This window comes from Carassius auratus, chromosome 25 (assembly GCF_003368295.1).
Source record: "Carassius auratus strain Wakin chromosome 25, ASM336829v1, whole genome shotgun sequence".
Taxonomy (NCBI): domain Eukaryota; kingdom Metazoa; phylum Chordata; class Actinopteri; order Cypriniformes; family Cyprinidae; genus Carassius; species Carassius auratus.
Genome location: NC_039267.1, coordinates 21,206,599 through 21,227,544, shown reverse-complemented (window position 1 = coordinate 21,227,544; position 20,946 = coordinate 21,206,599). Strand labels below are relative to the sequence as shown.

The following is a 20,946-nucleotide window of genomic DNA, read 5'->3' as shown; positions in this document are numbered from 1 at the left end:
ATTTCCTTCCCTCCTAATTCTCTGTTTTGTTTCAGATAATCTATGCTGCTTACAAAAAACAAAGCATATTTTGAAAAGCATTACAAAACAGATTTTAATTTCTAGTTTTGTTTTCCCCCTGCAGTGCCAACAAAGATGAAACTCATGACGGCGAACAGAACATCAGTGAGAGAGAGCGGTTAGAATCCACCAATCAAGAGCCAGAGATTGTATGATTGACAGCTCGCTTGACCTATCAGAACACATGTTAAAGATGGAGCTCATCATTCAGTCTTTGACATGAAATGGTTTCCCTCAGGAGACCAGTGACCGTGAGGAGGGGGATGGAGAGGAAGATGAGGAGGACGTGGAGGAAGAGGACATGGATGCAGAGGAGAGCTCAGATGAGTCTGACTCTGACCTGGAGGAGAAGGGTACTATATTAACTTTGATTCATAATTGACTGCTTTTAAGAGATGTATTCTAGTAGTAAAGCTATATGATAATATAAAACGTGACTTTAGTCAGTCACTACTATCTAATTTCAAGCAAAGGACTAAAAAAAAGAGTTTTGATATTTTGTAAATAAAGTACAAATATAGCACTGCTTTATAAAACCAACTTCAATTTGAAAATGTTGGCTGTTTTAGTGTCGTTTCGTAAACATGTGTTTTTATTGTTTTTGCGCTGATAGAGGACTTCCAGGCAGATCTGGCCAACATCACGTGTGAGATCGCCATCAAGCAGAAGCTGATCGATGAGCTTGAGAACAGTCAGAGACGTCTGCACACGCTCAAACAACAGTATGAGCAGAAACTGATGATGCTGCAGAGCAAGATCAGAGACACGCAGCTGGAGCGAGACCGTGTGCTGCACAACATGGGTGAGGAGGACACAGATAATACATGATGCTCAGCACATTACATTCCAGCAACACACCATTTTAGTTTTCACATCTGCCATATGTTTAACCAGAAAGTAATGGACAGAGTTTTGTAAAGTGGACATTGCTGCCAGATTGGAGGCTGGTAGTTTGAGGGAGGGGTTTAAAAAATAAGCAAGTTTAGACTTAGTTATTGACGTTTAATGAAAGATTATGTTTCTTTGGGAATGCAATAATGAATAATTCACAATGAGGCCAGAAACATTCATAAACTTTCATAAATAGTGTACATTTCATGGTGACTTCATGATCAAATATGGTGAAATTAGTTATTAAATTAATTTCGGAGCCATGGCTTCTAACACACATTCAGGGCTTCTAACATCTAGATCATGTTTGTGTCAGGACTGATAAAGGCTAAAGAAATTCTGTTTTGTTTCTTGTCTTTGTTTATTTGTTTGTTTTGTATTGGTTTTTATGTTATGGCTTATTTTTGTTGCTATGTTTTGTGTTTTTGTTCTGTCTTATGTTTTGTGGGGGGGGGGTGTTTATTTTGTTTTGTTGTTGGATGTTTGTTTTGTTTTGGTTTTTTTGTTTTGTTTTGTTTGGTTGTTTTGTGGGGGGGGTGTTTATTTATTTTTTTATTTTTTATTTTTTGTTTGGTTGTTTTGTGGGGTGTTGTTTATGTTGTATTATTTTGTTCTGTTTTGTTTCTTTCTTGTTTTATATATATTGTTTTGTTTGTTATTTTGTTTTTTGTCTTATGTTTCGTGTTTTTTATGTTATGTTTTTATGTTTATTTGATTTGATTTTTTTGTCTTGTGTTTTTTGTTTTGTTTTGTTTTGTGTTTTGTTTTGTTTTAGGCTCTGTGGAGTCATGCTCTGAGGACAAGACCAAACGGATAAAAGCGGAGTATGAGAAGAAACTCAGTGTCATGAACAAAGAGCTCCAGAAACTACAGGCGGCTCAGAAGGAGCACGCTCGCCTACTGAAGAACCAGTCACAGTACGAGAAGCAACTGAAGAAACTACAGCTGGATCTGGCGGAAATGAAGAAAACCAAAGTGAGAGTCACCATGGAGAGACATGGCTGTGTGTGAATCACTGAAACATGCTGAATCACCATTACAACATAAAGTATTTGATTACCAACAGCGCCTCCTAGTGGTCCACAGACGCAGCACCCCTTCACCAACACACTGCAGAGATCATTCAAGAATTGGCGCCTGTCCCCTGGGCAGGAGTAAACTAAATTATCAATAAAATACCATACAAATTAAACACAATAGAATGGAAAAAGTATAAAAACATAAAAAACCATTACCTTGTATAATCAATGATCACAAACCTGCCTTTAATAATCTGTTCAAATGTAATTTAAACTGCACAAAGTCAGTACACGGTCTAATATCAATTGGTAAACTATTCCAATTATTAACAGCTTTTACAGAAATAGCTGATTGTCCAAAATCTGTTTTTCTAAAATGGGCTTCACAGTCACCTCTTAACGAGGCTCTTGTTTGTCTTATGCAGTCATTGCAGAAAGATTCTTGCAGCTTCTGCTGAGAGTTGACTCCGTATAAACTAAAAATTTCTTATTTGGGGTGTAACTGTACAAACTATTTTTTTTTTACATGTTTTTCAAATGTTAAGTGAGTGTCTAAAATAACTCCAAGGTATTTATAGTCTGATACAGTTTGTAATTTTTCACCATTTACTAATATATCTGGTATAGCCTCCTCAATCTTTCTAATCTTAAAATGCATACAAGAAGTTTTCTGGACGTTTTACGATAAACAACACTGATTAAACCAGTCTGAGATTTTGGCCATGACAGCAGATAGTTTTTGTGATACCTTTTAATTTGTTTTAGCATGTAGATATATCACATTATCATTATCACACTCAAGTACAAACTAAAAGGTAGAGGTCCTAGTATGGACCCCTGAGGTACCCCTGTTGAACAGTGTGCTGTTGAAGATATATGTGTTTTAATCCAGGTGCATTGTTTCCTTGATGTAAGATAAGACTCAATCCATTTCATTGTTTGCACAGAAAATTATAATGTGTTAATTTAGATAATTAAATTATTTACATTTTTGCAAATCAAGAAACACCAGCAGCAGTTTACGTAGAGTGATGTTTGACAAAACCCAAATTGCATAGGGCACAATAAATTATTTTATGGTAGTTATTGCAAACAAGTCCACACTCTGTTCTGTCTGATTAATTTGTATGGCCTGAATCCTACAGCTAATCCAGAATTGAAATGAGCTGACTGTTGCTATGGTGACTGTTGTCAGGTGCGTCTGATGAAGCAGATGAAGGAGCAGCAGGAGAAGAGCAGGATGGCCGAATCCCGCAGGAACCGAGAGATCGCCACACTTAAGAAGGACCAGCGCAAACAAGAGGTGCATGATGGGAGAATAACACTAATGCAGCATCCAACATCCAACTGACAGTGAAATGTGTTCTTCTCCTGTACAGCATCAGCTAAAACTGCTTGAAGCTCAAAAGAGACAACAGGAACTAATCCTGCGCAGGAAGACTGAGGAGGTAAACACTCCCCTCAATACTGTACCTACAATGTGTGACTCATTGATATGTGTCTATTTACACAATAATATTTATTTATTTAAAATATATTATTAAGGCTAAACATTTCATTTTTAAACATGCAAATAACCTGAAAATAAAAGTCACTTGCTTCGATAATTTTGTTATACACTTAAGCACTTAAAAATAGTTTTTGGTAACTGAAATAAAGATAAAAAAATATATATAAATATTTGATAAAAACTTAAAAGTAATAAAATACAATAAGAATGTTGCCCTGGCAAGTAACTGAAATAACATAGAACTAAAATTATGAAATAAAAACAATAAAGCACATAACAAAATTACTAAGATTACAACTAAAAATAAAAGCTAATTTAATATTATAATGTTATATAAATAATACTAAAATAGTAATAAAACACTGACTACTTGAACTGAAAAAAAAGTATATTTTAAATGCTATAAAGGATCAAAAACTATAACTGTATATAATATAAATATTTAAGCTAAATAGAAATATAAATAATATAAAATTCACAAAACAAATAACCAAAATTCATTAAAAAAAACACTTTCATATAATAAATCTGAACATTATAAAGACTTAATACTGTTTAAGTGAAAAATTACTACAGAAATGTTGATCCTTCAATTTGGGTTTTTAGATATATTTAATTGATTTTGATGATTTAATATGTTGATTATCTTCTTAATATCTCAGTTCATTTTGCCAAGTTAAAAAAAGGCGAAACTGCATTTTCCCCAAAGTTTCCTGTACTGATTGCTGCTGTGTCTCAGGTGAGCGCTCTGAGGAGACAGGTGCGACCCATATCAGGAAAGGTCACACGAAAGCTGAACCTGCCGGAGGCAAGCCAGGACCTCTCTCACAGAGCACCTGCAGGTCGCACATACTCGACCCCCGGAGCTCCTAACGGAGCCAGGTAAATTACACAGGCTTCATGTGCGCTAATGTGTCTACTGGAGACCACCTCGTTCTGCAGTGACAGACAACTGTTTGTTTTAGATTGTACCATCGCAGGCCGGCTGGGGTGTACTCCACCCGAGTGGCTCGAGGGAAATGGCAGAGTCTGGAACGCCGTATCTCCGATATTATCATGCAACGCGTGACCATTTCCAACATGGAGACCGACATGAATCGTCTTCTAAAGGTAAGAATCAACCTTTTACCTACTCAGCAATGTTAAATCTGCTTTAATGACAATGTAATTGTGAGATAACTAGTGTTGGTGAAAGTTACTTTTAAAGTAATGCATTACAGGATTGCGTTACTTTTTGCGTAACTTTTTTGGATTGGCTGGGCATGCTTATTTGCTTTTTAATAATGATAAAAAAAAAATTGTAAAGGCCGTTAAATTAATAAGCCTCAGAGCTGGCAGTGAATACATGGGAAAACAAACTAACATGCTTTACCTATTTGAAAAAGTAACGCATAGTTAAAGTAAATAAAAAAAGTAATCTGATTACATAACTCGTTACTTGTAATGCGTTAGACCAACACTGGAGATAACATTTACTTAAAAAGAAAAATAAGGCTGTGGACAAAATTTTTCAGTTTTTCGTCATTTGAAATCCCTTTGACAGCAACGTGAGGAGCTGACGCGCCGGCGGGATAAGATCAGCAGAAAGAGAGAGAGACTGCTAGCAGAAGAACCAGAGGTAGAAAAAGATGTTCAGTCTCTGAACGAGGAGCTGGAGTCTCTGCTGGCCAACATCGACTACATCAACGACAGCATCTCTGACTGCCAGGCCAACATCATGCAGATGGAGGAAGCCAAGGTCAGGAAACTGAGTTGACTGAAACTGCTTTAGATGCTGTCCCATTGACAGGAACACTATCAGTACAAATCATGTACTGTATATTAAACTATGATGACATAATATATTATGTTAATAAATTATATATATATATATATATATATATATATAACATATGTTTGTGTAATGTACATACATGGGAAGTCGTGGCCTAATGGTTAGAGGGTTGGACTCCCAATCGAAGGGTTGTGGGTTCTAGTCTCGGGCCGGACGGAATTGTGGGTGGGGGGGAGTGCATGTACAGTTCTCTCTCCACCTTCAATACCATGACTTAGGTGCCCTTGAGCAAGGCATCGAACCCCCAACTGCTCCCCGGGCGCCGCAGCATAAATGGCTGCCCACTGCTCCGGGTGTGTGCGCACAGTGTGTGTGTGTGTTCACTGCTCTGTGTGTGTGCATTTCGGATGGGTTAAATGCAGAGCACAAATTCTGAGTATGGGTCACCATACTTGGCTGAATGTTACTTCACTTTCACCTTCACTTTCACTTTCACATAACATGAATACACATGGATGTATTCATTTATTTTATGATTAATTTAAGGTTAATTTAAGGTCGTGTTTGAATGTGCTAAACTGTATGCTGTTATGTTTAATATTAAAACAAATGTAGTTTGCTTATATTAGATGTATTTTTTGTAAGATGCAATCATCACATTTTGCACACTTAACAACCACATATGAACTAGGTCTGTGTGTCATATGGCAAATATCTGTCACGATTTTTTGATCAGTATTGTGATTTCCGTTTTAATCACAATTTTTCTTTACACACACACTTTATATTCATAAATGCTTCTTTCCTAAATGCAGTTCTGCTTGACCACATATCTGAAGTAGTTGTGTAGTTTCACTTGTATTATGAACACATTTTTAGATGGAAATGAAATTGCAAAAAAAATTATTTCAATTTTGATACAAAAACTAGTAGCCTAACTAATATTCGGTTTAAAAATGATTAAAGAGAAAACATTTAGGGCCCCCTTAGTCGTAATGCGACGCAAGGCACCGCGCAAGTGTGTTTGCTAGTTTCAGTCTGGCGCCGTTCTCATTTTCCCGTCCTGCGCCACGTCATTTAATTAGCAAATGCATTTGCGTCCATTTGTGCGCCTATGGGCGTGCTGGTCTAAAAAAGAGGTTTGTTCAGGCGCATTGCTATTTTAAGTATCTGAATATAAATTGCGCCATAGACCATCTCAAACCAGGTCTAAAGTCAATGGCGCAATATTTATTTTTTATTTTTTGTTATTTAAAGAGTGTGTTGGTAGAAAATTTGCCTCTGTGCGGGTCCACAGTGTGCGTTGACTTTGCTTATTACACACATGCCAAATATTAAAAACAAAAGGATTACAGTGTAAAAGAATATTATTGTGTAGGCTACATAAATCTAAAAATGTAATGATGGATAGTCATTGCGCGTATTAGAATTTGGCTACCTATTTGCAATTCAGCCTATTAATACTTATAATGATAAATTAAATTCTACTTCATCCCACGCCTTCTTCAACTCGGGAAGTTTGGTGGATTCCTGCTTGTCCCGTAGATGATCTACTCACGTGCTTTAACTTCAGGCACGAGCAGATCGGTTTCTTCGCTTGAGAAACGTTCAGTTTTTGCGGCAACAAATTCTGGCATGTAAATAGCGATCCTCACTGGCGCGAGCGCATCTGGCTCTTAAAGGGAATGGGAGATGACACTGTGATTGGTTTATTGAACCCATTCCAAAAATGAGCCCCAGCACACGGACCATTTTTCCGTCATTAAAATAACAAAAGTGGATTTGGACACGCTCTGAGTGCACCTGCGCCGTGCACTTTACACTTTACATTTATGTCATTAAAATAGAGCCTTTAGTAGTAAAATAAGAACAATTAAACAAATTCCAAGTAATAACACACAAATAAATACAACAGGGCAAAGATAAAAGTTAAGTTAATTCATTAAATCTGATGATCTGAATCAGTTTATTTTAATGACACTGGATCAGTTCAGTTAAATGATTCTGAATGATATCACTGACATTAAAGGGGGCATATGATGCTATTTCAAGTTTTCCTTTCTCTTTGAAATGTTACAAGCTGTTCATGAATAGATAAAGATCCCTAAAGTTGCAAAGACTAAAGTGTCAAACCCAAAGAGATATTCTTTATAAAAGTTAAGAGTTAACCATGCCCCCCTAAAACAGCTTGTTCTAACACGTCCCTACATGTCTTCGTCACGATGTGGGAAGATTTGCATAACACCGCCCAAATGTTCATGCAAAGAACGTTTGTTGCCGCCGCCGAAAGTTTGTGTTTCATTGTGAATGCAAAAATACTTGACGATTTCAAATGTAAAGGATTCGCCACTGATGATTCAAACGCGAGTTTTGAGCAGTGTGAAGTAGCACTTGTTGTTTGTCATTTCTCAGATCACAAATTCAGACATAGCTTTATGTTAACATGGTCGATGCAACGCAACATGTAAAAAGGTGGTATAAATCATTATAATTCATAATTATGTCTCCACTGGATGAAACAAATGCCTCATTTGTAATGGGGTTTATTGGTTTTGTCTCGTCGTGCTGGTGTTCTGACGATTTGTGCTACCCTCTCAAAGTTTGACCTCTCATTTACAGATGGTAGCATAATTCGGAAGCAGAATCCTTTATTAACATGTACACCTACCCCAACCCTAAACCTACCCTTACAGTGGGATAAATGTAGTGTTGGCAGCATAATCTGATAGGTAGCATTATTTGTTAGAGCACGGGGAGACAGCATCACAGTGTTATGGAGCGTAACATTTCAGTCACACGCTTGAGGTATTCAACCAATCACAATGCACTGGACAGCTGGCCAATCAGATCACACCTCGCTTTTCAGATTGATGAGCTTTGTTAAAATCTATGCGTTTCAGAAAGGTGGCATAGAGGAGAAACAATAATGTTCAGTATGTGGAAAATAATGTTTTTTTTTTTTTTTTTTTTTTTACCTTAAACCGCATAAACACATTTTACTCAAAATAATGTTATTTTTAGCAACATCATAAGGCCCATTTTAAGTGCCATCACTGAATTACCCTTTGTACACTATATACTTGGCAAACAATGTAGACATACTGATCTAGAAACAGGGTTGCCAGGTCTGCAAAACAAAACTAGACTACTTGTTAATCAAAACTAGCCCAGTCAAGATTTTTTTTTTTTTTCATGGTTTTCCTCTCTGTTGGGAATCCACTCCATCAAACAACATTATAAAATTATGATCTGAGAACATTGAAATCTACGTTTTTTACTGCTTTACACATTTGTGGGTCATATCTAATCTGTGCTAAATTTGAGGAACCTTTTTTTTAAATTGGGCCACCATGAATGTAAATGCAGCCTAATCCAAACCACTGAAGTTAGTATAAATAAAGTTTGACTGAATTATATCAAGGGCTTACTGTTGTTGTTCATATGTAGGAGGAGGGTGATGCTGTTGACATCTCGGCTGTGGTTGGTTCCTGCACTCTGACTGAAGCTCGATTCCTACTGGATCATTTTATGTCCATGGCTATCAACAAGGTATCCAGTCACAAAATAGTTATCCTGCTTGGTCTTCTGTGTTAGAGTCTATAAAGTAAAAAAGATCAATCTTCAAACAGTTTCATTAATTTTTCAAGCATTAGCACAGTTGTCATTCATCCTGAGTGTGTGCTTACAGGGTCTCCAGGCTGCTCAGAAGGAATCTCAGATAAAGGTGTTGGAAGGGCGTCTCAAGCAAACTGAGATCAACAGTGCCACCCAAAACCAACTGCTCTTCCACATGCTGAAAGAGAAGGCAGAGTTTAACCCAGAACTGGATGCGTTGTTGGGGAACGCTCTGCAAGGTAGGGAAACTCTTCTTGGGGCTTATCCTTTAGCACCTTGACCCAGGCCCTAGGAATTAAATAGAGACCTTGACTGTCCTGCTCAGCCCCGCTAGCATGCCAGAATGCTCAGATTATGCTTTTCTGGGGCTGGTGCCAGTGTCAAATCTGAAAGTGGGATGTGCTTTTCCACACAAACAAAAAAAAAAAATTTGGTGCCCAAATTCTGTACCCAAATCACCCTGAAATCAGTCATTTGGAAAACAAGCCTTGGCCAAGCCTCCGCTCTTGCTTTTGCTCCAGTCCCAGTAGAAAAGCACTAATAGCTACCAATTTTGCCAATCCTAAGAAAGCCAGGACTTTATGATTCTGCAAAAAGTAAAAAAAGCATCTGTAGACTCTAGGGCAGGGATAGCCAACCGTGCACCTGGAGCGCTTCTATTCTGCAGCTCTAATCTTATTTGAACATACCTGAACCGTCGGTGCCAATAGACTAGTGGGGAAGTGCGCCGACATATGACGCTGTTGCATTACGGGGGTCCGAGTTTGATTTCTGGCTAGAGAACCTTTCCATATCTTACCCATATCTCTCTCTTACTACGCTTTCTGTTTCGTCTACACTCTCTTATTGTAATAAAGGCTAAAACAGCTAAAAATAAATCAAAAAAAAAAAAACATGTCTGAACTAGTTATTCACTAGTTAAGTCTTTAGGATTACAGGAAAATAATAAAAACATGCACTGGAGCAGGTTTGGAACTGACGTAGGCAGGATGTTACAGTAGTCCTCTAAGGAGCGGTATTGGCTATTCCTGATCCAGGAGTTGCACCAATTAGTTGATTTGTTCTGCCACTAGTTGATGTGTCGGCTTTGTGTTGACTAGTCATGGAGTTGTGTAAGCCAATGTCTCGCTATTCATGGGAGCATTTGGAATCAGTCTTGACTCGGATTCGACCCTCCAACTGATTTGCACTCAACCTACTCAGGTCTGAGTCTGAGTCTGTAACTTCAACACAGAACTCTATGGTGTGATTACTTTGTGGTCTCAGCATCAGCCTTAAGTCTGGTCCACATTGCAGCTTATATTGCCCAAGAACCACCTGTTTAGAATGGAAGAGATCGTCTGAACCATAGGTCTTCAACCCTGCTCCTGGGGACCAACCATCCTGCAAAGTTTATTTCCAGCCTGCTTTAGCACTCCTGGCTTGTGACTTTACAGGTGTCCTTGATCAGCTTGTTCAGATGTGTATGATTGGGGTTGAAGCTGAACTCTGCAGGACAGGGGGGTCCACAGAAGCAGGATTAATTACCTATGGTCAGAACCACAAGTCTGACCAGTTATGTTTTAAATAAACAGTGGCCAATCCTGCTCTCTGTTTGGCTAAAACATGCTTAAACACACCTGTCTGAACGTTTCTATCTATGGTCCTGAAGACCTTTATTACCTGTTTCAAGAGTTTTATTGAGTTTGGAGCTAAACTCTGCAGGACATGTACCTCCAAGAGCAGGATTGTAACCCCTGCTTTAAACAAAACCTCAGTAACAGACCTACATGCAATACAATCATAGCTCAATCAAATAACAATGAAGTAATTAGTTTCACATCAGTGCTTCAACATACAAGTTAACGATGCAATGCATTAATTTAAAAAGGTGAGCATAGGATACAGTTGAAATTTGTTATGCATTGCATCATTATTTTATTTTCATATATTTGCATCAGCCTCAGTTATGGAAATACACATCCCTAGTCCCCATAAAAATGTATAATGATCAAGCAAATTAGTGGAAAAATAATAATTACTAGCTTTTTGTTAAGATATCTATTTTTTGTTTTCACATTTGTGCTTATATACAATAAGCAAACTCTTTGAAATAATCAAAGAACTTTGAAAAAATAATTCCTCATTGTAAGCACTCACTGCAGCCAACATGCTTGGAAAACTGTTTGAATGCAGACTGAACAGAAGTAACCTAGCACCCAACCAATCAGACTGGAGCTGCCCTTTCAAATTACTGGCCTCTACAGTATGTTGTTCAGGACTAAATCAGTAGCCGAATACAGTGAATAAGTGAAACACATACTTTTAGTGGTCACATGGAAATATCAGAGAATTTTAAAATTGTGATAATTAAAAGTGTTGGTTAAAAAGGGCTAGGGTTTATATCCACGAATCCCATCATACCATAAAAGTTCATTTCTTTGTGTTACATTTGCTTTTGCCTTGATCTGGGGAAATGTATATTTGATTTCTTTGTTGCCTTTTTTCTGTTCCCCTGTTGGCCGTTTTGAAACAGAACTAGGTAACATGCCCTTGGGTGAGTACCAGTAGCCACACTCTCTCTGTAATGAGTGCATGGGTCTACCACTTCGGACTAACCACAGGCTAGCGGTCCCATCCGCAGGTGCATGAGGCTTCTGTTCATCTGTCCACACCTCCTCTACTGGTTCTTACCACATTAAAACATCAATCCCCAGCTAGCAACATGCTACTTATTAGCATTAGTATTCATCAAAGTCCGGCAGCTGGAAAACAAGTGACTCTTCCAGACCATGTATGACTAATTGTTTTCCTCCTTTTTGAATGATTTACCATTTGTGCTCCATCATTCCTCTTCTACACAACTCTTTTTTTTGCTCTAACTTTGATGATAGCCTTTTTCTGGTCACAGCTGATATCAAAAACTGGTTTGGATCAGCGTTTCACAGCAACTAAAGAAACTAGCATGGTAGCGTTGTGCTAATTTCTTTTTACTACCACATTTATCCTCTTTTTTTTTACTACCACACTCTCAAAAGCCTCTTTTCAACATAACAGATAACAGCGTTGCTGTGATTTTGCCTCAATTCAAGAATTTGGCAAGTCGTTCCAAGGAATTCTTCTGCTGTTAATTAGATCCCCATTTGTGGTTCTTTTAATGTACACTCTCTTATTTCTTTTTCTTCATTAGAAAATGTTGATGACAGCAGTAGTGACGAGTCGACCCCAAGTCCTGCAGTAGAAGGAAAGTAAGTTAATCTGCTAATGACAAATATTTCTGTTTTCATTACTGTGCTTCATTGTATGAGCAAACCTAAGTCAATATCTTTTCCCATAATTCAGCACCCTTGCCTCAGACCTCATGAAGTTATGTGGCGAGACTAAATCTAGGACTAAGGTATGGGAGAAATTACCATAATTTTACTTTACCCAAAGCTTGGTAAGCAAGAGATTTTATGTGCAAATCATTCAAAGGGTGATCCATGAGCTAGGATCAATGTGACCTTGACCTTGAGACCCCTAATCTCAGTTGGACTGAACCTAATAAATAACTTTGGATGAAAGTTTTGCTAAATTACAACCAATTCCTATTCCTTACTTAACTAACCATGGCCATTTCTTTTGCAATAATTGCAAAGGCCCGAAGAAGGACAACTACTCAGATGGAGTTACTCTATGTAAACAACTGTGACTCTGGCCCCGATACACCAACAAGAGACTTCTCCGTCCCTCTCCACCCAATGCATGAGACATCTGAGGGAGCTGGAGACCTGGAGTCACCTGGAAATACAGTCAGAGATCGGGACTACATGCTCCCTACTCCTGGCTTGTCCTCTAGAATGGGTAGTATGTAAGTATATAGTAATCTTAATCCTTGCTGACTAAAAGCTGAGCACTTACTAACTGCTCCACATCACATCATGCATGAACTGACTACTCCTGTTTTATGTTTACTTTACTATTTTTTTTCTTTCACTAAATGTTGTGCCTTATTAGGGCTGATCTCATCTGGTCACTTTCAGTTTACAGTAGCTGTTAATACAGATAACATCATTGAAGGTCTTCTCTAATATATGGTGTTATTCACTTGAATTTAATTGCTGTTCCACATGTTCTGAGTGGTTAACGACACTAAACAACAAAACTTTGTTTGGTACTGATTAGAGTCCTGCACGGGTTCGGGTACCCGCAAATTTGGCTGAAACGGGTGAAAAATATCCAACTGTGTCGGATACGGGTGCGGGTCGGGTCGGACACAGGGAAACACGGGTTCAAAACAGTCACGTGCAAACGTGAAAAATAGGCCTATGTTCCACTTTTAAAAAAAATCACCACTGCGCGAACGGCTGCATGAGTCATAGTTAACAGACGTTAAGATCAGTTAAGATCAGCCAGCTGTTTTTTTTTTTTTCGTTGTTTTTGTTTTCCGTTCATATATAGCTATATACAGAAACTGAATTAAAATGTGTTTGATTTAAGCCTATTTTAAAATTTGTGTCATAAAATTATATTGCGCATAACGCGATCGTTATAAAGGTGTTTAAACAACAATACACTTCCACTTGCATGTATTTTGACAATCGGAATATCAGATATTTCATTCCATAGCTAACACATTTGTAAATATGGGCCTAATCTAGGCTATCCAGGGTTGTTGTTTTTTTGACTTTGTGCAGCTCATTTACATGCGCACTCTGGCGCAGATACGCCTCTCGCGATGCTCAGCTGTGAACGATTAAAAAATGGGTGCGTTCGACTTGAAGCACAACCTCAGACGGTGGTATGATTCGCTCTTTTGTTGTCCTGTTTTCTTTCAGGATCAAAAATACAACAAATGAAAACGTTTATCTGTATTTCCGACTGATGAGAACTATGCATATACATTCATAAATCAGTCAATTTTGTATTTTATTATGAGATATTTTATTCTAATGTGATCAGTGACTGATGGACCAAAGAGCACATATTTCGACATTTGCAGTAAAAAAGTGAAATATAAATTCTCAGAAAATGCATTTAATACCAGTATATTGAAACGTCTGTTTATATAGCCTACTCCATTAATAAAGGAGTCCAGACATTGGAAAATATCAGTCCACATGCGTTTTATATTTAATATGAGGGAAATAGACATGCATGCATGCGTGATACAAAAAAATATTTACATTTTAGGTAGCAAAATATTTTTTAGTAATTCTGTCAATTACACTAAGGTTTTTTCATTGTCTGCTATATATTTGCTTCTTATTTATAAAAATATGGGCAATTGATAGATAAAACATTGATCAAAATTAAGATACAATGTATAAAAAACGAATATCTTTTAAAAAGAGTTTTCCATAAATAACTTCTGTATGACCTGGCAATAAAATTCAAAAAAAAGTGTGTCTAATGTGATTGGCTTAACTGATTTGATTTCGGGTGCGGGTCGGGTGTCGGTTCTATTTAAAGCGGGTCGGGTGTGGATTTTAGTTAGTGCTGCTGTCGGAAAACGGGTCGGATGCGGTTTTAAACACTGCGGGTACGGGTGGTTGCGGATTTACAAAATCGGACCCATGCAGCTCTCTGGTACTGATGATAAAAAAATAAACTATTTTATTATAATAACTTTTATTTCTCTTTTATTTTATTTATTTTATTTCTCTTGGAACTTGGACTACTAGATGAAAATAGCATAGTAAAAGCCATGGGGACTACTTATCTAGCTGGAGAAGCTGTACACAATTTTTACAAGGAAGTGTGGTCAAAAATAACACAAAGGTGATGATGTACAGCAACAGGCTGAGACAAATTGTATTGCTATGAGTAAATGATAGTCGGAAATCTGTGTGGAAATCTAAATACAAAAAGCCAAATATTTTAAGCGACTTAAAAGTGTTACAAATTTTAAAAGCATTTACAAAAAAAACATGAATTATAACATTTCGTTTGAAAAGTTTACCAACTGTGAAGATTTTTTCAGGTTTTCTCTAATAGTTTGCCAGAATTTGTAGATGTATTAAAAACATGTGTCTGCCAAAAGTAGGGGATATTTTCAAAATAGGTTTTCAGAAGTATCCAATATATTTAAAATATCGGTTTGTTAGTAGTCAATATATTAAAAATATCTGTTTGTCAAAAGTATCCGATATATTTAAAATATCGGTTTGTCAGTAGTCAGTATTAAAAATATATGTTTGTCAAAAGTATCCGATATATTTAAAATATCTGTTTGCCAGAAGTAGCAGATATTTTCTAAATATTTGTTTGTCAAAAGTAGTGGATATTTCCAAAAATAACTGTTTGTCAGAATAAGCCGATATTTTCAAAATATCTGTTTGTCAGACGTAGCCAATATATTAAAAAAAATCTGTTTGCCAGAAGTAGCGGATGTTTTCAAAATATGGTCCAGCTGTTGCCTAATGGTTAGAGACTTGTAACCCAAAGGTTGCAGGTTCGAGTCTCAGTGTTGAAACTCAGTGTTTCCTGGTTGCTGGAGCAAATAGCAGCCAACTACGTGTGTGTGTGTGTATGTGTGTGTGTGTGTGTGTGTGCGCGCGCTCACCATAGTTAGCCAATGTCATGCCTTTCACTTTTGTCATTTGTTGTGGATATTTTGAAAATATGTGTTTACCAGTTGAGGTAGATATTTTCAAATTATCTGTTTGTCAGAAATAGTGGATATTTTAAAATATCTGTTTTGTCAGTACTTGTGGATATTTTCAAAATAACCGTTTGTCAGTAGTTTCAGATGTTTGTCAAACAGCTATTTGCCAGTAGTAACAAAAAGTGTTGAAATACCTGTTTGCCACTAGTTTCAGATCTTTGAGTCAATCACCACAGAATTGTTTTCCAGTTGGTCTGCATTATTGCCAAGGGTTTGTTGCAAGTAAAAGTGAAGTGCTACAGACATTCTTGCAACCGTAACTGTTAAACCCACCTCTGGAGTTTAATCAGCATTTTTAGTTTTAAAGAACAGTTAATGTTGTGTTATTTGTGTTTTTTATTATGCATGCTGTCCATTTTATGTTTGTCTTTTTTTTTCAGTTCTTGTGTTTTATTTTATATTTCTGTCTTTCACGTTGCAAATGGATCTTAAAGTAGCAGCTCTGGCAACAGACTTCCAGCAGGTGGGCAAAAGAGAGTACCAGAACCATCCCCTCTGTCTCGCAGGAAGACTTTTGACAAGGGACAAGCCGTGGCTGACAAGGCCAAAGACAAAGAGATCACACAGTAAGAGCTAGCATCCCAAGAGGCAGAACGTTACTACTGCAGTTTTGGAGATTTTGGTGTCTGCCTGTTTGTTTGTTTGTTTTTTAAGTTCTTCTTTGAAACAGAATACTGCAAAAAGTATACATATGTAGAAAGTTTGGCATATAAGATAAGAAAAAAAAATCAGGTTTTGGAGAAGCATGTTCTCTGCATCTTAACCTATGTCAAACAAATGGCACTTTACATTGCAATGATCACACTACTGGCTTTATCAAGAATGAGAAGTAATCACATATTGTGTACAGCTCAGAAGGGGGTCGGAACTCCAATTTAGACAAATGATTGTTTGCAGTAATCCAGAAAATGATATTTACATGACATTTTCTAATTCAGAGTATTGTCAATATTCATGTTATTAGCAGTCCACATAAAAAGTTGCCACAAAATGCCAAATTGGCTTTGCTTTGAAAGTACATTAGTCATAGATTCTGCCCTGCAGAACTTGTCACATGGTAGTCAATGAACAGTAGTCTAAAACATAACCGTTCTTGCTAAATTAAATTATTAGGGGGTGATCAGGCCAATATTTTTCATCACAAGATGGAAACTTAAATCCTTCTGTTGACCTGAAGAGTAATATTTATTTTTTCTTTATAACTTACACAACACAGTGAAATCTGAAGTCACGAGAAGTTTTTGCGTTGCAAATGCTGACTACTCGGATTATTTGCATCTGAAGTGTTTGGTTTTTAATTTGCATTTAAATTATAAATTTTTTCATATGTTAATTGAATAACAGATTTCTCTGTGTGGGGGTATTTGTGAGTATGTGAATGTGCATGTATTCATGTCTCCATGTATCTGACAAGACTGTATCATTAAATCATATATTGTAGGACCGAGGGGGGGCTAAGTTAAATCATCATCTGTTCTGGTTTAAAATTTGGGAATGTGTATTTAAACTGCTTTTAAATAGGACTTTTATATTGACAGTGAATAGGGTGATTAATAATTTGCCAAATTATGTAATAACATCTACACAATTAATATATGTTTGTAACATATATACAAAAAAAACATGATTGTGACTATAAATGAGATTGTTTGGGTTTATGTTTAAACTTTATTGTGCTTCAGTCCCCTCTTCTTTTTTCAAACACATGGGATTTTACAAGCCTCTCCACTCCAGTAGCGTTTTCTTGTTTTTTTTTTTTTTTTTTTTTTGGGGGGGGGGGGGGTTGCATCAGACATGTTTTTTTCATTGCATGTGGATACATTTCTGGACAGCATTCATCGGTATGCCCTGCCGTACTGGTTCCATAAACTCTTTTTTTTATACAGTGCCATAAAATGATTTGTTTTCTTGGTGATATTGTCTTTGATTGTTTGTTCATTTAGAAAACATTGATCTTTGCTGATGTTGGAGATGGCTTCAGTTTAGTGAAAGTTTTTCTGGTGTTTTGTGAAAACATCCTGCATGAGATGCTGATTTGCTTTGGGAGAAATGTTGGTGGGATGGACACATCTGGAGATATAAACACCACAGAGTCTTTTTTTTAAAACTTCTCTTTGTTTTTCCTGTTTCCATTGTCTTAATCATTTGATTTTATGAAATATATAAATACATACACAATTAAAGAGGTAATCAGGAAAGTATTTTTATGGTACTGTTTGCTGCAATGTTTGGAAATAAGACAATATCTCGATACACAAGATTTAAAGGAGGAATCTACTGATTGTTGTTGTTTTTTTTTTTGACGTGCATCAGAGGTGTCATCAACCCTGTCCCTGTGTCGAAGAGCAGTCGTGGAGGCTCACTGCAGTGTATTCATATAGCCGAGGGTCACAGTAAAGCTGTACTGTGTGTTGACTCCACAGATGACCTCCTCTTCACCGGCTCAAAAGGTCAGAACACCATTCAACATTTATTATATAGTTTTTATTAGTATGATTTTGTTGTGCTTATACAACCAGGTTGCTTTAGAGAACTAAACAGCAGGCAAAGAGACAATACAGTTTCAATACACTGAGAATAGTTAACATAACATAAGACAGTATAAAAAAGTTCACAAGGTTAGGGATCAGACAAACATGGATTGAAAATGTTTTAAGGGGAGAGGTGGGGTTTGAAGTCATTTAATGTTGAAAGGTCATGGATGTTTTAGGAAATGGAATTCCAGAGTGTGGAGGCAGAGATACAGAAGGCCCTTCTACCAAACAATTCAAGGTTGTGCCTCAGAAATATATTGGGGCAAGACCACGAAGCCCTGAATGCGATGATAAGATGAATCTTGTATTGAATATGTAAGGGAATGGGTAGCCGATGTAATCTGCGCAGGATAGGAGTAATGTGAATAGAGTATATTGGTATGTGAGAATTAGAGATGTATTTATTGTTGTATTCAGTAAGCCATAGAAGAGAGATTTGAAGGAGTCAAACCAACACTCCAGCAATATTAACACGGTCTGCACAGAAACAGGATGCAAATTGAAAATAAGCAGCAATAAATAGATCTATTTTATCAGTCTTGAGTTTGACAAAAAAGCGACTACGTTACATATCCAAACATCTATGTCATCATCGATTTAAGTGTGTGGCAATGGAAGTTAAAGCCATGATAAAGAGTCAAGGTCCAAGAACAGAACCCTGGGGAACACCGTGTGAGACAGAGGCAATACTGGATATGTGGGAAGTGGTAGGATGTGAACCAGGGTAGGGCAGTTCTAGAGTTACCAAGAGCAGAGAGTTATGAGATTAACCCTTTCGGTTCCTTAATTTTTTAGTACTTCTTAATAAGAAAAATTGGTCTAACCAGTTCTTATAAACTGGCCCTGTTTCCTCTTACAGACCGAACTTGTAAGGTCTGGAACCTGGTCACGGGACAGGAGATCATGTCTCTAGGAGGCCACCCCAACAATGTGGTATCTGTGCGTTACAGCTCCAGCTTGGTGTTCACAGTCTCCACCTCCTACATCAAAGTCTGGGACATCCGTGACTCTGCAAAGTGCATCCGGACACTCACGTGAGTTCCTGTCCAACCTATCATGTGCATATCAAAGAAACTAAAATCATTCTTCAAATTAGGGTTATCAGAATACCAATACCACATATATTGTTTTTGAACACTTAATTGCATGTTATGCATAATTGCATGCAAGTTACACTAAGCCAAACACTAATCCTAACCCCAACCACCATATAGTAAGAACACGTAGTTAATTAATATTACTCTGTACTTAAATTTATAATTACACTGTAACAAGGCCATCTTAAAATAAAGTGTAACCAAAATGTGTAATAGTTTTAATTTAAATAAAATGCCTTTAGCAGATCATTGCAGTGCTATTTTGACCCACTTCAGTTGGACTTATTTAAGAATGTAATTTCATAATAAAGGTGAAATATTTTATTGTCTTTAAAATATAAATTGCTGAATATACTGACAAGCATTTATGTTGAACTAAAGTTTACTTCAATACCATTTCTACTGAAACTTGTATGTTGTTGTCTATGTTTAATAACTTATTTAATATAATACTGAGTAACGTACTGCAGTTTAAATTATAAGTACTTTACATGTTCCAATGTTAGTCACTAGAACAAAATAAGTGTATTTCTTTAAAGCGCAAAAAAAGAAAATCTTAATTAAAAACGTGAAATGGAAGCATACTATTTTGACTTGTCCAACAGCTTTTTTTGGGTCTTTACCAAATTTTTGTTGGGGAAAGTTATTTTTAAATGTAATGCATTGCAATATTGTGTTACTCCCCCAAAAAATTACTAATTGCATATTTTGTTTATGAAAAATTATGTTTTACATTCTTCTTGTGTTACTTTTTCTCATCTGTGCTGGGCTTGCATGTTTATTTTTAATATAAAAAAGTTATGTCTTTGGGAAATGTAAAAGCCCTTTCACACCAAAAGTGGAATGAATAAGCCTCAGGTTAAAGGAAATGTAATTTCACATCTGTACAGTAGAGAGTGCAGGAAAAAGAAAGTTCAACACTCTTACGTAACTTAAGTTACTTGTAATGTGTTAACCCCAGTACTACTTGAGAAAATGTTCATAAAAACGTGAAGTAGTTAAACAAAATCAATTAGATTAATTATTAATGAGCCAAAAAGAATGCACATCACACCTTTGTTTATCAATGTGCACTGGCTACCAATAGCTGCTCACATAACATTCAAGGCATTACTGTTTGCCTACAAAACCACCACTGGCTCTTTTAGACTTGCACTCTATTAATTTGCTGCCTGTTTTCTTAAAGAAAAAAAAACAAGCACTAGCTTTCTAATCTTTTTGTATTCTATGTTTTCCTTTATTATAGTTAACAGAAGCAAAAAGACCTCTAACACTAGCTTGCTCTATTCTTTTTCTATTCTGTTTTCTTTTTATTTATTATATTATTATATTATAACAAACTTGTTATGTGTACTGCATTAAGCTAACTGAGACTTGTTATAGGACTTGTATATCGTTGCTCTTTTGTTGATTTTGATTGCTTCCATTGTCTTTATTTGTAAGTCGCTTTGGATAAAAGTGTCTGCTAAACGATTAAATATAAAAATGTATTAATGAAATTTAAAATGGCCATTTGGTATTATTCCTATTTTCTCAGTCTGTGATTGTGCATTTCTACGTTCAGATCGTCGGGTCTGGTGAACACTGGTGACACATGTGCAGCCAGTACGAACCGCACTGTGACCATCCCGGCCGGAGAGAACCAGATCAACCAGATCTTTCTGAACCCATCTGGAACGGTTCTCTATGCTGCCGCAGGCAACTCTGTTCGTGTGTGGGACCTGAGACGGTATAAGTTTGGCCTAGCATCCTTTATTTCACCTGCTCTGAAAAATTATGAATAATTTGCTACATTATATATCTAATTCTTCTACTTGTTTT

At 36.7% G+C, this 20,946-nt stretch overlaps 1 protein-coding gene across 5 annotated transcripts in view; it reads left to right on the top strand.

Annotated features, from left to right (window-relative positions):
• Window positions 1-20,946, top strand: part of LOC113043754 (kinesin-like protein KIF21A) — a 56,520-nt gene that overhangs the window by 27,184 nt on the left and 8,390 nt on the right. For 2 of the 5 annotated variants that reach the window (XM_026203318.1, XM_026203314.1), the window contains 19 exons: window positions 125-209; window positions 299-413; window positions 674-862; window positions 1,727-1,926; window positions 3,166-3,273; window positions 3,350-3,418; window positions 4,220-4,362; window positions 4,446-4,590; window positions 5,024-5,218; window positions 8,702-8,803; window positions 8,943-9,108; window positions 11,385-11,405; window positions 12,039-12,096; window positions 12,191-12,245; window positions 12,487-12,698; window positions 15,929-16,060; window positions 17,808-17,944; window positions 18,888-19,062; window positions 20,690-20,854. In XM_026203318.1, the coding sequence (XP_026059103.1) occupies window positions 125-209; window positions 299-413; window positions 674-862; window positions 1,727-1,926; window positions 3,166-3,273; window positions 3,350-3,418; window positions 4,220-4,362; window positions 4,446-4,590; window positions 5,024-5,218; window positions 8,702-8,803; window positions 8,943-9,108; window positions 11,385-11,405; window positions 12,039-12,096; window positions 12,191-12,245; window positions 12,487-12,698; window positions 15,929-16,060; window positions 17,808-17,944; window positions 18,888-19,062; window positions 20,690-20,854 (2,472 nt within the window). The remainder of the gene's footprint in view (window positions 1-124; window positions 210-298; window positions 414-673; window positions 863-1,726; window positions 1,927-3,165; window positions 3,274-3,349; window positions 3,419-4,219; window positions 4,363-4,445; window positions 4,591-5,023; window positions 5,219-8,701; window positions 8,804-8,942; window positions 9,109-11,384; window positions 11,406-12,038; window positions 12,097-12,190; window positions 12,246-12,486; window positions 12,699-15,928; window positions 16,061-17,807; window positions 17,945-18,887; window positions 19,063-20,689; window positions 20,855-20,946) is intronic. The other 3 variants (XM_026203315.1, XM_026203317.1, XM_026203319.1) reach the window with 3 other exon arrangements.